Here is a 15,520-nt window from a genome sequence, read left to right on the forward strand (position 1 = left end):
GTGTCCTGCCCCTGTTACCACCCACAAACGGCCTCTCCTGTCACTCATTTCACTGGGCCTTCTTTGCTGGCGAGCGGGCGGGCTGCGATTCCACAGAGTAGTACGCCACGCACAGAACGAAGCGTGCGTGTACGCAAACCATCGGGCCAATTGCAAGCACACAGCACTAGCGAGCGGCTCTGAATGAGGTCCATAGTCAACAGCAGTGGTTTTCTGGGATGATCATCATGGGAAAAAGAGCACTGTTTGGGAAAGTACTAGAAGCTGCAAGCATTAAGGATAGAGCCAGCAAAGGGCATGGAAGACTGGACAGTGATTAAAATAACCTGTGAGGCACGCGGTAGAGGTAAGGACGAATTAACCCTTGGGGGGGCCCGGGGCACTTAAAAGAGGGGGCCCTCTCCCTGTTGTTAGTGCTGCTCCCCTGGCTGTGCCCACTGAGTGCTACCTGCCCCTGCACCTCTGAGGCAGTAGCGCAGGTCCTACCTGCTCTCCTTCAGTGGTGGCTTCCTCTTGTGCAGCATGGGGATGGATTCTGCTCATCTCCTGCCTCTGCCAGAAGGAGCAGCAATCCCAGCAGCATCGCTGCAACTATTCCCATGCTGCTGCTGGCAGAGCTTCGTTAAAAACGTCAAAACCAAAAAAGATTATACTGGGAATTTTATTGGGTTGACTGCAATTACTCAGACTCAATGTAAATTGTCCACAACTGTGATGCCAATATGTGGAGGTGGGGTGTACATGTGGAGTCCAGCTACTACTAGTATACTTTGAGATTCCTACTTAAGTTGCAGCAACTGCTCCATATATCCAAAATAAAAGTTATATATTAACTATCTAGTTGCAATATGACAGAGACATATGTGGTTAATGCTTACCATCGGGAAAGAGTTAATTATTATTATTATTATTATTACGCACATACACACTATGGTCAATTTTTGTGGGGAGCCAATTAACCTACCTGTATATTTTTGGCGTGTGGGAGGTAACCCACGCAAGCACAGGGAGAATATACAAACTCCACACAGGTAGGGCCATGGTGGGAATCGAACCCATGACCTCAGTGCTGTAAGGCAGTAACTCTAACCATTACACCATCTGTGCTGCCCAGGGACATATGTGCAGATACTGTAATACACAAATAAGTTTTGCGGTGACAATTGCAGAGTCCTTTCAGAACTAACCACAAGAACGCCTCTGAGCCCAGCTTTTTGTTTTGTAAGTTAATTTCAAGACTATGGGGGAGATGTACTAAGCGCTGAAGAGGCATCAGCGCACGTTATGTGCACTGATACCGCTTCTCCCCATGTATGATTGGGGGGCTGGGCGCTAAATGACAGGGGATGTAGTTGGCATCCCGCGGTCGGGTTAGGGTAGGGGTTAGGGTTAAGCACAAGGGGGAGGGGGCTGCGGGAATGGTGGGTTAGAGTACTTACGTGCAGGCGTCGGGATTCTGACTGTCGGGGTGCCGCTGTTGGTATTCTGACCACCGGGATCCCGTACCCAATTCCTCCTTAGTAAAGTAGCAGCACAGAGGGAGCTGTACACTTGCCGAAGATTAAAGTTTGTTCTGCAGATCCCAATTTTCCCATGACAGCTGGCGCACAGCTGACTCTTGTGACCTCCTGACCCGGCTGTAACCTTCCCCACTGACTCATCCTCACTCAAATGACTGACATACTTCTGGACTAATAGGCAGGAGTCTTCGCCCATTTTTAAAATGAAAAAAAAAAAAAGCAGCTCCAGCCAGGGGTCCCCCTGAGAGAGGGAAGCTCGGGTACTCGCCTCCTGTGCCCCCCCCCCCTTAATCCAGCTCTTAGTAGAGGTCCAGTAAATCAGCCTGAGTACTGGACAGCCTTTCTAGAAGAGATTTAAAAAAATTAAACATTCCATATATTGCTGGTTCAACAAGAAGTGTCTACGTTAAATATTTATGGACAAATATTTTCTACATTATATGTTTAAATATTAACTAGTTTCAGAAAAAGTTTGCATATTCCCAGTTTCTATTTGAAATTAGTTTCCCTTAGCACCCCTTATAAAACCTCTAGTACAAATCATTATTCAGATCTAAAATCCATATATCTCTTAATCCACAAAATACTGTAAATGTGCAAAAGAAAGTATGTTTCCACTTTACACAGTATTAGTTGTTTGCTGAATGATTACAGGATAACAATCTAATACCGAGGTTGTTAGAATGTTCTATACTTCTGTGGTTCACTCAATGATCTGCAAGGAAGTGGGAATAATCATATGAATATGACTCCTGTAATGCTGCATTAAAAAAATATTTGTATCATTCTCCTGGAATTAGGGAAACGTATCTCTAGCAGTATGTTTTGCGTATGCTGGGCATACACTGTGAGATAAAATGATTGTTAGACCGACAGACATTTCATCTGACAAGCTGAAACCATCTGATATTGTGGCATACACTATGAGATCTGTCACAGTGTATGGCCCACGATATCTGCGTTCCTCCCCTGTGAAAAACCAAGGGAAATGTTGTGTGGTCTGCAGTGGCATTGCATACATTGCCAGATGTGGCTGATTAGATCTTCAGGATGTCGGACAGACCTATAATTACTGCTCGGTTGTTCAATTATCGGCCTGATCAGCTGATTATCGGCTGATCATGCGGATAATCGAACAGTGTATTCCCAGCATTAGGAATTTTTTTACTTGATGATATGTACAGATTCAGAATAGAATAGGATGGGCAGGTAAATATTTTTGGGTCCATAAGATTTCACTTCGGCTAGGGAAAAATGTAAACTGTATTTTAGTCATATATATTTCATATCTGTTTAAGACTACCTTAAGTAGATTAAAGAATGCACACAGTCAATGGGTGTATTATTAATATTACGATAAAAGAGATAAAACACTTTAATAAATAATGTTAGTATGACTAAGTGACTAAGGGTCTGATTCAGAGATGGACGGATTTGCAGAGCCGCAAACAAGCAGCTGTGCAAATCCGTCCATTTAAGATGCAAATGAAGGAGGTGTCAGACACCACCTTGCTGCATTTGCAGTCCCAGCACTTCCACCGACGTCGCAGGCTAGGATCACCAGCGCGACCAATGGTCGTGATGGTTGCTGCTTTGTTCATTTTGTAGTGGAAATTCCCAGATATAACCTGCACTTTGTTTCATCTTGATCCGTCAAGTGAAAACTGAGCAATAACAAAATAAAATGTATTGACATCAAAATGCAAGAGATAGGTGTGGCACCATGCGTGGTAATGGGTGTGGGGAGAGGTGCTTTGGGCCCTCGTCCACAGGATAGGCTACATAGCAATCTGTGCACAATGCACTCAGTCACACTGGTGTGAGTGGTGGGTGAAGGCGTTGCTGTCACCAGTCTGTATAGCGCTGCTGGTCATGTGGGCCACTCCTGCGACAGGGCCCCTATGCAAAGCAATACAACTAGAACTCCTAAATAAATAAATGTTGTCAGAAGAGATTTAGCTTTACTAAGTGTCGGATTGGCTTTCTAATTGATATAGACTGCAGATAACAGTCTAAAGAAAGTATTTACTATGCCTTGGTTTTGACTGTCATTCGTCAATCTCCGTTGATACCCAACGGATTTCTACCCCCTATTTCGCAGCAAATCTGACGGCAATCCACTGTCAAGCTGCTGTGAATTTAAAGCACTGCCCAGATCACCATGATCTATGAAGGCTTTGTTTTATTAATACAGCTTAAAAGTTGTACAAATTAAGAAAAACAAACAGCATGGGATACCCCAAAATCATTAACAGCCTTGGGCCTCTGAGTCTAGGCTGGTATTGAAAAAAAGGGGGGAAAAAAGGCATAGGGTCCCCCCTAATTTCCAATACGCAGCACTAGGCTGAACTAGCCAAAGCAGCTGACGCTATAGCAGGGTGACACACAGCATAGGGTCCCCTGCCATAATGGCAACCAGCCCCAAACTGGTCAGCCCAGAGCTGAATCCCCAGGGAAGAGGGTTTACCCTCACCAAGGACAACCAGTTCCGGGCTTTGGGTGCGGTGGTATTAGTAAAATTAAATAGTTAAATAATAATGTTTTTTACAGGTGGACTACAGGTCCCAACAACCTGTTCTGGCATGACGGCACTTGTCGAACCACATTGATAGTGAGCTGATGTTCTAAAGTTGGTAATTGGCGTTTTCTCGTCGGTTTGCCCCTTAGTAAGTGAGCAGACTGCAAAACTGTTAAAAACGCATAAAAAAAGCAAAACCGACCTTTAGTAAACATACCCTTGTAAGCCTGTTCACACTTCACACACAAACTCTGCTGGTTCAAATAGAGGAACACCACCCTGCCAAAATGTCACTTTACTAAAATGCCTGAAAGAGTTTGATTGACATTTTTAGTTATGTATAAATACTTCGGTTATTTCAAGTTTATTTTTTAGCTCAGAAATACAAAGGCTTTGTTTTATTGTGATGTTGATAACTGCTTTACTAACTTTAATTGCTTCCACTTTTTTTTTTTTTACAGATAATTTCATCACTGATTATGCATCTTAGAAGAAATCAACCAGATACAAATACTACTGAGTATGTGGTATCTTTAATACTTCTAATTGTAACTAACATTCCTGGGATACATAGGTGTTTGTGGGGGAACTTTTGATATACCACCTTTTAATCAATGGTTTGAATCAGGGGCGGTTCCAGGCAAAATTAAGGGAGGGCATTAAGATAGGACAGGGTATCCTGGGAAAGTGGGTGTTGCCTTGTAGCAAGGGGAGTGGCCTAACAGAGAATGCCATACCCACCAGCCATGTCCTCGTTTCATCATGCTGAGGGCATACATACAAAAACCAAGGCCAAGACATTTTATGTCCTACCTGCCAGCTGGTGTTCTAAGCTCCGTTGGTAGTTGTCTAAATCTTGGAAAGTTTCAGCTCTGTCTTGAAAAAATATAGATAGGGAATAAATACCTGAATTTAAAAGCGTCAAATAATTTAGATTTCTTCCCCTGAATCTGCAACTGCCAGCCAACATAAAGCATTAGAATGCATGGATCTCATTAATTGCCTTCTCCATACCAATATCTATATTACTGCCCCCTCCCTCAATATGGCTCTGATTGACCCCTCCTTTGTTGTCTCATTGCCTTTGCATATCTCCCTGATTCCCCCCTTCATAGCTGCCTCATCTAGTCCTCCCTTCATAGCTGCCTCATCTAGTCCGCCCTTCATAGCTGCCTCATCTAGTCCTCCCTTCATAGCTGCCTCATCTAGTCCTCCCTTTATAGCTGCCTCATCTAGTCCGCCCTTCATAGCTGCCTCATCTAGTCCGCCCTTCATAGCTGCCTCATCTAGTCCTCCCTTCATAGCTGCCTCATCTAGTCCGCCCTTCATAGCTGCCTCATCTAGTCCGCCCTTCATAGCTGCCTCATCTAGTCCTCCCTTCATAGCTGCCTCATCTAGTCCGCCCTTCATAGCTGCCTCATCTAGTCCTCAAATCATAGCTGCCTCATCTACTCCGCCCTTCATAGCTGCCTCATCTAGTCCTCCCTTCATAGCTGCCTCATCTAGTCCTCAAATCATAGCTGTCTCATCTAGTCCTCCATGCATATATCCCTCAACTCCTCGCAGAACACACTGAACCTCTCATAGCTCGCTCATTTACTCCTTCACTGTCCCCCTAACAGTACCCACTGTCCACCTCAGAGCACTCACTGACTCCTTCACAGCACTCACTGTCCCTTTCATTGTCCACCACACAGACTGCCCCCTTCACTGTCACCTCACAGCACCCCGCAGCCCCTTTAACAACCACCTCACAGCACTCCCTTGACCCATCCAATGTCCACATTATAGCACTCCCCACTCACTAGCACTCTGTGTGAGACATTTTTCCAACTTTATCCATATTTAATACTTTTACTATTTTTAATATTAAAAAACACACATTGGCTCCCACAGGGAAAAAAACAAACACATTACCCCTCATAGGAATAAAATAAAACACATTTGCCCCCAAAGGGAAAAAAAATTGTCCCTACAGGATAAAACACACACATTGGCCCCCACTGGAAAAAAAATAATACGCCCCAGCTCCCTCACAGATGACTGATTTGACCTGTCATTATCAGAAGACGTGGGTGCCACAGGTCTGATGTTTGCGAGAGGTGAGAGAGTCTTTGGGTACAGGTCAGATGGTTCACAGCTTGAGTATGCTGGGACAGGTATGGTAAATGACAGGGTGAGTGTGCGAGAACAGTTCTGGTAGGTGACAATGTGAGTGTGCGGGGGCAGTTCTGGTAGGTGACAGGGTGAGTGTGCAGGGACAGGTCTGGTAGATGACAAGGTGAGTGTGCGGGGACAGGTATGGTAGGTAACAGGGTGAGTGTGCAGGGACAGGACTGGTAGATGAGTAGGTGACAGGGTGAGTGTGCGGGGACAGGTATGGTAGGTAACAGCGTGAGTGTGCGGGGACAGGTCTGGTAGGTGACAGGGTGATTGTGCAGGGACAGGTCTGGTAGGTGATAGGGTGAGTGTGCAGGGACAGGTCTAGTAGGTGACAGGGTGAGTGTGCTGGGACAGGTCTGGTAGATGACAGGGTGAGTGTGCAGGGACAGGTCTGGTAGATGACAGGGTGAGTGTGCAGGGACAGTTCTGGTAGGTGACAGGATGAGTGTGCAGGGACAGGTCTGGTAGGTGACAGGATGACTGTGCAGGGACAGGTCTAGTAAGTGACAAGGTGAGTGTGCGGGGACAGGTATGGTAGGTAACAGGGTGAGTGTGCGTGGACTGTTCTGGTATGTGACAGGGTGAGTGTGCAGGGACAGGACTGGTAGATGAGTAGGTGACAGGGTGAGTGTGCGAGGAGAGGTATGGTAGGTAACAGGATGAGTGTGCGTGGACAGGTCTGGTAGGTGACAGGGTGAGTGTGCTGGGACAGGTCTGGTAGGTGACAGGTTGAGTGTGCGGGGACAGGTCTGGTAGGTGACTGGGCGAGTGTCTGTGGGGCAGATTTGTGGCTGACAGAGCTAGAGAGTCTGTAGGCAGGTCCAGGCACAGCACCCCCCTTCAATAGTCTCATCTCACAGCACTCCTCCATTTCAATGCACTTTTCCCCTTCATCATATCACAGTAACCCCCCACCTTCCTTTAGTATTAACCACATCACAGCACCCCAACCTCCCTTCAATATTCACCACATCACAGTACCGCCTCCATTACACACCTCGCAGCATTCCTCCCCACGGGCAGCACCAGCAAACTGCTTACCTTCAAACTAACGCCCCTGCAGTAGTGCCCGCAGCTGCCTGCCCTGATGTGATACTGCTGAGGAAGAAGGGAGCTAAGGGAGGCAGAGCTGCTCGGCTGCTCCGATTGTTTTATAACTGTAACAAATGCAGGGCAGACACCTTTCTGTCTCCCCAGCCAGCCCCGCTTCTCTGTCCCCAGTGGGCCCCCTTCTATGTCTCCAGCCAGCTCCCCTTCTGTCTCCAGCCAGCCCCTCTTCTGTGTCCCCAGCAGCCCCACTAATGCCTCTCCAGCCAGTCCCCCTTCTGTGTCTCCAGAACCAGCAGCCCCCCTTCTGTGTCTCCAGCCAGCCCCCCTTCTGTGTCTCCAGCCAGCACCCCTGCTGTGTCCAGCAGCCCCCGTCTGCGTCCCCAGCAGCCCCCACACTTACCACCTTGTTGCTGCTCATGCAAAGCTTTTCCTCTTCTTCAGGGTCTTTAAAAAAAAAATTAATCATAGTAGCTGCACGACCCGGGAAGGACTGACAGCAACAGCAGCATCATTCTGGTGGCGGCCGTGCAGCTACAGTAACCGTAAAAAAAATCCTCTCCTAAACGACAGAGGCCCTGATTCAGAGCCGGACGCTCTGACAGAGTGCTCGCTCTGAATCAGGGCGTCTTTTTTTTTTTTCATGGAGCGGCCCCCTGGCCGCTCGCATTGCTGTGGGTTGCCACCCATAGCTAATGCGAGCGGCCAGGATGATGGTCGCGATGGTCAAGACGAGACCCTTGTGGTAGGGTCTCGTGGCCGCAAGCCCCAGAGAGCTTTCGGCTCAAACAGAGCCGAAAGCTCTCCCACTGACATCACTTGTGATGTCAGTGGGGCCTACCCCAGACGGTAGGCGAACGCCTCCGTCTGGGCAGCCAGCCCCCCTGGCCCTCCCACCAAAGGGGGCGTGCTGTCACTCAACATCGACAGCACGCCCCCTTTGGTGCGAGACCCGGAGCGACGGATTGCCCGTCGCTATCCGGGTCTTGCGCATGCGCACGATGGAGCTGGCTCTGTCGTACGCATGCGCTCTGGGCCACCATTGACCCGGTTGCGAGCGCTCAGCGCTTGCGACTGGGTCTGAATCAGGCCCAGAGAGAGCACGTGCCTGGGTGCCCCCCCACCCCCCGAATCCACCTATTTAGGTCTGCAGGCCAATGCTTGGCCACTCGTTAATTACCGTCGTTAATAAATTCTGTTTTTAATATTACTTGTGAGCACAATAACAAATGTGTTCATTTTCAGTTACTCACTTGGACAGCACAGATGTGTTAAAATCTGTTACTTTAACTATATATACATCTCATGCTAACAAATTAAAATTATTAGTAGTATTAATTTATATAGGTTACACATTTCCATAGTGCCATACAGAGCAAAGATACAGAGTATAAATAATTACATGTATAGGCATAGTTAGTGTATAATGTGTTGACTATGGGGTGGGGGGGGGGCATGTTCATAAGAGGTTACATTCTAAAAGGGAAGAGGAAGTATTGGGGAGATACAGGTGGTTTATCAGTGTCTGGATTCGTTACAGGACCCGAGGTAGTTATGTGGCTGGAGGCCGCGTGATGGAAATTGGAAGGACTAATAATGCTTCTTCTCATGAAGGATAAATGTAATTAATTTATTGAACAACCATAACAGAATAATTGACAAAGCACAATATACAGTCACTGGTTACCGGCAGGACCGGCGAATATAATCAGATCAGGAACTGAAATAAGTGGTCAGCACTATACATAGAAAGTCTGTGATGGTATGTAGCCCAATAGGGAAAGGTTCACACAATGGTACTTCCAGTAGCAGGTAATAATAACAGGGAGGAGAAAGCTGAGAGTCTTAGGCAGTGCTTACCTTCTGGGATCGCTCTAGAGCTCTGGTATAAGGCTTCTCCGCTGCAGACTGTAGAAATTGGTGAAACAGGCAGAGTAGATACCTCAGAGATGCACAATGATAATAGCAGTCTGAACAGTACTAATATCTCACTGGAAAACTGCAGGCTCTGATGAAACCAACAGAACAGACTGGCTGTAATAGTAAACAGGCTAGTATAACAATCCGCAGCAACAGCCTACTTCAGGAGTCCGATAACATACAGCTGTGCTGATTAGCTTTACGATAGCACAGAGTTCAACACAAGTCTGTATAATGCAGTTGTACTAAAAGTAGCTTGAAGCACAAAGTAACAGAAGTCTGTTGTAGCACCAGCAGGGCAGATAGTTGCTTTAGTTTCTGCCAAGGGCCATTTTGATATATATATAACATTATTTGCGGGCCCGGTGCAGACCACACCCCCTCCATGTGACGTCACATGTGGGGCAGAGGTCACAATCGCCGGTGATTACAGCAGTGCCTGTAGCATCCTGAGGATGCTCCGGGTAGCTGTAAGGGCAACGTTGTGACCATCTGAAGCATCCTAAGGACGCTCCAGGCGGCACTGGTGCATAGATTCTGGCTGCGGGGTGCCATTCTAGGCACCTTGCTAGCCAGATGAGGCTAACAGAAAAACCTCAGAGGGCCAGACCAAATGATTCCGCAGGCCTTATATGGCCCTCGGGCCTGAGGTGCCCCATCCCTGCTTTAGTCAGTGAATACCTTGGCTTAGAAGTCTTGCATGGAGTGTAGCAGGACAGGCAGGTACTTGGAAGCAATGCAGAGGAGTCGCAAGAGAGTGCTCAGCAGTACTGACTAGTGCTTAGTGAATTCTCAGAAGTCCTGAGTAGGTCCACATGAGAGAATAAGAGCATGGCCTGACAGCGTGGGTGAGTGATGCAATGCTATGAAGCGATAGCACCTGGAACAAAAATTGGGCATTACCATTATGATGTGTGACACGGTTATAAAGGTGTAGGTGGGAAAGAATGGTTCAGCACAATATCCTGTAGGCTAGGGTGTATAGATAAGTTTTGATGGCACATTTGAAGCAATGGTGGCTAGGGGAAAGACTGAAAGGAGTGTTTTCATAAGGTAGGGGCAGTGTGGGGAAGTCTTGGAGGTAGGAGTGTGATATGGTGAGAAGAGGCCCCAGGCACCGGCTAACCGGAGATGCCGGAAGAGAGTGTGGAGGGAAATGAGATTTGAAATGTAAGAGGGAGAAGATAATGTAAAAGCTTTGTAGGTGAGAGTGACGAGTTTAAAATGAATCCTGTAGGGGTAGGAAGCTAGTGGAGGGACTGGCAGAGGAGGAGGCATAGTCAGAGCGGCGTAAAGGAAAGATCAGTCTATAGCTGCATCATTACGGAGAAATAGAAGAGGAGAGAGATAGTTGAGGGGAAGGTCGAGAGAAGTTTGCAATAGTTGAGGCTAGAGATGGTGAAAGAGTGGGCAAGTGTTTTGGTAGAGTTGATGGAGTGGAAGTGGCAATTTCATGTATTGTTACTAAGGTGAAGCTGGTAAGAGTGAGTAAGAGACTGGTGTATTAGAATACGGATTCAAGGGTGATGCCCAGATAGCAAACTTGACGAGTTGAGAAGGTGATGGTGTCGTTAACGACGAGGTGTGGAGATACAAGATTGTTGGAAGGCATTTGAACGTATTAACATTAACAATGAGTTGAGAAACCAAAAGGACATACAGATGTGTTCACATACATCTACCGTATATACTCGAGTATAAGCCGACCCGAATATAAGCCGAGGTACCTACTTTTACCCCAAAAAACTGGGAAAACTTATTGACTCGAGTATAAGCCTAGTGTGGGAAATTGCAGCAGCTGGTATTGCCCCCAGTAGTAATTCCCCCTGGTTGTGCCCCCAGTAGTAATCCCTCCTGGTAGTGCACCCAGTGGTAATCCCCCCTTTCAGTGCCTCCAGTGGTAATCCCCCCTTTCAGTGCCTCCAGTAGTAATCCCTCCCTGCTAGTACCCCCTGTAGTAATCCCCCCCTGGTAGTACCCCCAGTGGTAATCCCCCCTTTTAGTGCCCCCTGTAGTAATCCCCCCCTGGTAGTGCCCCCTGTAGTAATCCTCCCCTGGTAGTTCCCCCAGTAGTAATACCCCCTTTTAGTGCCCCCTGTAGTAATTGCCCCCTGTAGTAATGGGCCCCTGTAGTAATCGCCCCCTGTAGTAATGGGCCCCTGTAGTAATCACCCCCTGTAGTCCCCCCGCACCCAGTAGAGAGAGATGTGATAAGAATAAAAAAAAAAATTACTTACCTGAAACTCCCGCTCCTGGTCCCGCCGCTATCCGCTCCTCCGGCCGCTTTGCATGGGAGAGACGTCGTCATGACGACGTGTCTCCCATTACCCACTGCGGGAGCCGGAAGATGGCTCCCGCAGTGGGAGCAGCAGCAGCCGATGAGAGTCTAACAGACTCTCAGCGGCTGCTGATTACAGCAAACACACAGCTGCCGGCTCCGGCGGCTGTGTGTTTGTGCTGTGTAGCGCTGACCGAACTCCGTCCGGTCAGCGCTACACTTCACTCGAGTATAAGCCGAGGGGGTACTTTTTCAGCACAAAAAAATGTGCTGAAAAACTCGGCTTATACTCGAGTATATACGGTATTCTCCATGCGCTACAAGTCGTGTTACACATTACGCGCAAGTACCGTGTGACTCAGTAGCGCAGAGCGTATTTTTGTGCCAATTTTTACCTTTAAATGTACAAGCGGATATTGATGATTAAGATGATATGTGGCATGCCTATATTCTGTGTGCGACTGCGGGTGTATCTGCATGTGGAATGCTACATTACAGTGTCAGCGGCTGTGACACTGTAACATAGCATTTCACATGCAGATACACCTACTCGCATGAGTTCCCGCACTAGAACACACCCCATTGCATAAGCCCCTTGGTGTGTAATCACATCGCCTTAACACATTACACACTCTTTACATTTAATATCAAAATTTTTGCTGAAATTGAACCACACAAACTAAAATGGAAAAAAGGAATAATTCAGAATGGCTAAACTCCTCGGGCTCAACTTGACACTTGGGGTGGGAGTGCCCTGGGGGTTCTGGAGATAGTTTTTTTTTTTTTTCCGGAGTGGCACTTACTGTTTTGTTTGTTTCCGGAGTGTCACTTACTGTTTTGTTTTTTTCCGGAGTGTCACTTACTGTTTTTTTTTTTGGAGTGTTACTTACTGGTGTTGAGAGACAAGTTCTTCTAAATGGATGAGCAGATTATATTCTACAGTTTGGTAATTACACTTCCTTAAGGAGACAGTCTGGTGGTTAGGAGTCTTACCAGTGTAGATGAGACCTACTTCCTATCAAGGGAATCAGCACCCTCATATTTCCTTTGAGTATCATAGGTTGTGGAATGTTTTAGTTAAACAGACCCCACTCTGCACTTTTCATTTTATTTGAGGGAAACATCCTAAAACAAGAAGATTGCCAAGGAGATCATTAATAAATTCTTTATTTGTTGTAGGTATAAGCCGTCTGACATGCTCGTTCCATCTATGAAAGTGCAAGTGTACAGTAAAGCATTCATTCATACTTTTATATTTCTCAACAGGTTGTTACCTGAGCAGATCCGCTCAGTATGTGTGATATGTATCCCCATCCTAACTTTGCCTGAAATAGCACCTTTGCTGGAAGCATTACTTCTCTATCAGGGGCCTGGGCCAAATGAGGTTCTGGACGAACACTTCCTAGAAACATTGAATGATGCAATTCAGAGGTAAAGTAGACATGTTTGGCACCAATAAAAAAAATACATGAAAATCCATTTGAAAATCACAGTACATATACTGTTTAATATGTCACAAATGTACATGCTGCGATATTTCTGGCAAATTCAGGCAACTGGTCCAATATCAGCATATGTGGCCCAAAAATTACTGCAGTGTCCAATAGTAATGTCATCCAAATCAAATTATTATTTAACATGCTGGAAAATATGACCTTAACATAACTGATCTTGCCCTGTGTGTAAAGTCATCATATTACCAGAATAATAGGCCCCAAGGTTACCAAAAGACCACAACATGCACTAACTCTTCACAGGGATACATATGATTTGTCTACAGTCACTATGTCGACAGTGACTATGTAGACACAAGAAAGCCGGTGCTGGGATCCCAATGCTGTTGTTATGCTGCTTGAAGCATTATAACTGTGCAGGCATTATAACTTTAAACAAAAAGGCTTTAAGTAGCATAACAACCATGTTGGGCTTCTGGTGGTGGCTTTCTCGTGTGCACATGGTCACTGTAAACATCCTGACTTTATCCCCTCTTCATCTTTAGGTGGTGCCTCTGTGTGGCCAGCTTCTTCATATTTGGGTGGTGCCTCTGTGTGGCCAGCTTCTTCATCTTTAGGTGGTGCCTCTGTGTGGCCAGCTTCTTCATCTTTAGGTGGTGCCTCTGTGTGGCCAGCTTCTTCATCTTTAGGTGGTGCCTCTGTGTTGCCAGCTAAAAGCTTTGAAATCACTCATTTTGTTTCTAGCTAATTACAAATTCTGTAGTTAGTGATACCTCACAAGAGCTCTGTTAGGATGCAGTGGTTTAAGAATGAGTCACAGATCTAAGACACCTGACATGCAGTTCCATCTATACAAGTGTACAGCAAACCATGTTTCATTCATTCACATGTATATCTCAACAGGCTTATTACACATAATACCCCACACTGCCTTGCTGGTCCGAAATAGCTTTACACTCTAGCTTAGTGTAGCTGGTTTCACTGTAAGTTAGGAATCACTGCAATAAAGACAACTGGAAAAATGCAAAATCACCTAAATTTTATATTCCAAAAAAACCTATAAAACTGTACAAATAAGAATACAAGTAAACAAGGGTATCGTTGCATACAGAGCCTACTAGAAATCCTTACCCTAAAGTGTTATTGTCACCATTCCTCACTCTCCTGGACTTTTGGCAGATCCACACAGTTAAGAGGCAGGGAGAGGATCCTGTAATGTTGCTTTTGCTAGGCCACATAAAATACATTGAAAAAGCCAGTGCCACATAAAATACATTGAAAAAGCCGATCCACATAAAATACATTGAAGTAGCTGGTTCCACAAAAAATACATTGAAGTAGCAGGACTCACATAAAATACATTGAAATAGCCAGATCCACATAAATAGCCAGAAGGAAGGGTAAGGGGGGGGGGGGGGGCAAAAGGCTGGCTGGACTGGGAGGGGGACACAAGGAAGGCTGGCTGGACTTGGGGTGGGGGGGGGGACTGGGAAGGCTGACTGGACTGGACTGGGGAGGGCACAGGGCATGGTCACTAACAGCACACCTGGTTTTTCCAGCCAGGCATGGAGAAACAGTGCCGTGACATTTCAAATATGGCACCAGTCGCACGCAAGCCAATCACAGCTCACGGACCAGCGGCCGCTCCTGATTGGCTATCGTTCCGCGAACTGTGATTGGCTTGCAGCCGGTGCCATATATGAAATGCTGCTGCTGATGTTTCTCCCTGCCTGCCGGTGCAATCCGCACTATTGCCACCCCGGCCTCCCTCTCTCTACGGGCCTGGGACTGGAGTCCCGGCAGTCCTACCCCCTGAAGACGGCCCTGGTCATGCACATACACTATATACGATTATCTGGCCGATCTACCGTTATCTACCGGGCGGATTGGCTAGTTAATTGTATAGTGTATGTTCAGCATTTTTTGTGAACTAAGAATTGCTTTCAAATAGCTACAATTACTAGGATTACTGCTTACCTGTAAATTGCAATTACTGGGGTTACTACAAAGCTCTTGCATTTGTCTGGGGAAGGAAGTCTGGTGTATTGTGTATTTTAATAAAGGGGGATTAAGCTACTGAAGGTAATTTATTAACAATGTGCAAATATATAATACATAATTACAAATAGCTCACGAGTTTAGTGTGTATATGCATACTTAAGTATGTGGTTTTCATTTAAATATATACTTTATTGCTAAACGCCCCCTAAACATTATTATTATTAACATTTGTTTATATAGTGCCAGCATATTCCGTTGCGCTGACATGCAATCCTATACTTACTTTGCCTGAAGTAGCTTGCATTGCTGAAAGCATTAGTTCCCTGTCACAGACCTGAGCTGAATTATGATCTTACCACCTAACATGGATTTCTGTATATGAAAGTGTAATACTGCTTTTATACCAAAGTTCCAGGCCTGACCCAAAGGTTGGAACAGGGTTCCAATCCGGATCAGACCCGGAACTTCCCAGGCGGCGACCCAGGATATTGCCAAATCTGCACCGTTCACACTGGAGCCGGGTCTGCAGCTCTTCCGGTGTTGAAGTTGACACTTGGAGATGACGTCATCTCCAAGTGCCACTGAAGCCGGCCAATCGGCCAGCATGCGGCGCTAACCG

At 46.3% G+C, this 15,520-nt stretch overlaps 1 protein-coding gene across 2 annotated transcripts in view; it reads left to right on the forward strand.

Annotated features, from left to right (window-relative positions):
- Positions 1-15,520, forward strand: part of FANCC (FA complementation group C) — a 290,830-nt gene that overhangs the window by 158,372 nt on the left and 116,938 nt on the right. For both annotated transcript variants that reach the window (XM_088470282.1, XM_088470283.1), the window contains exons 6-7: positions 4,500-4,558; positions 12,713-12,877. In XM_088470282.1, coding sequence (XP_088326408.1) covers positions 4,500-4,558; positions 12,713-12,877 — 224 coding nt within the window. The remainder of the gene's footprint in view (positions 1-4,499; positions 4,559-12,712; positions 12,878-15,520) is intronic.

Source organism: Taudactylus pleione, unplaced genomic scaffold (genome assembly GCF_031769625.1).
Source record: "Taudactylus pleione unplaced genomic scaffold, aTauple2 ptg000095l, whole genome shotgun sequence".
Classification (NCBI taxonomy): Eukaryota; Metazoa; Chordata; class Amphibia; order Anura; family Myobatrachidae; genus Taudactylus; species Taudactylus pleione.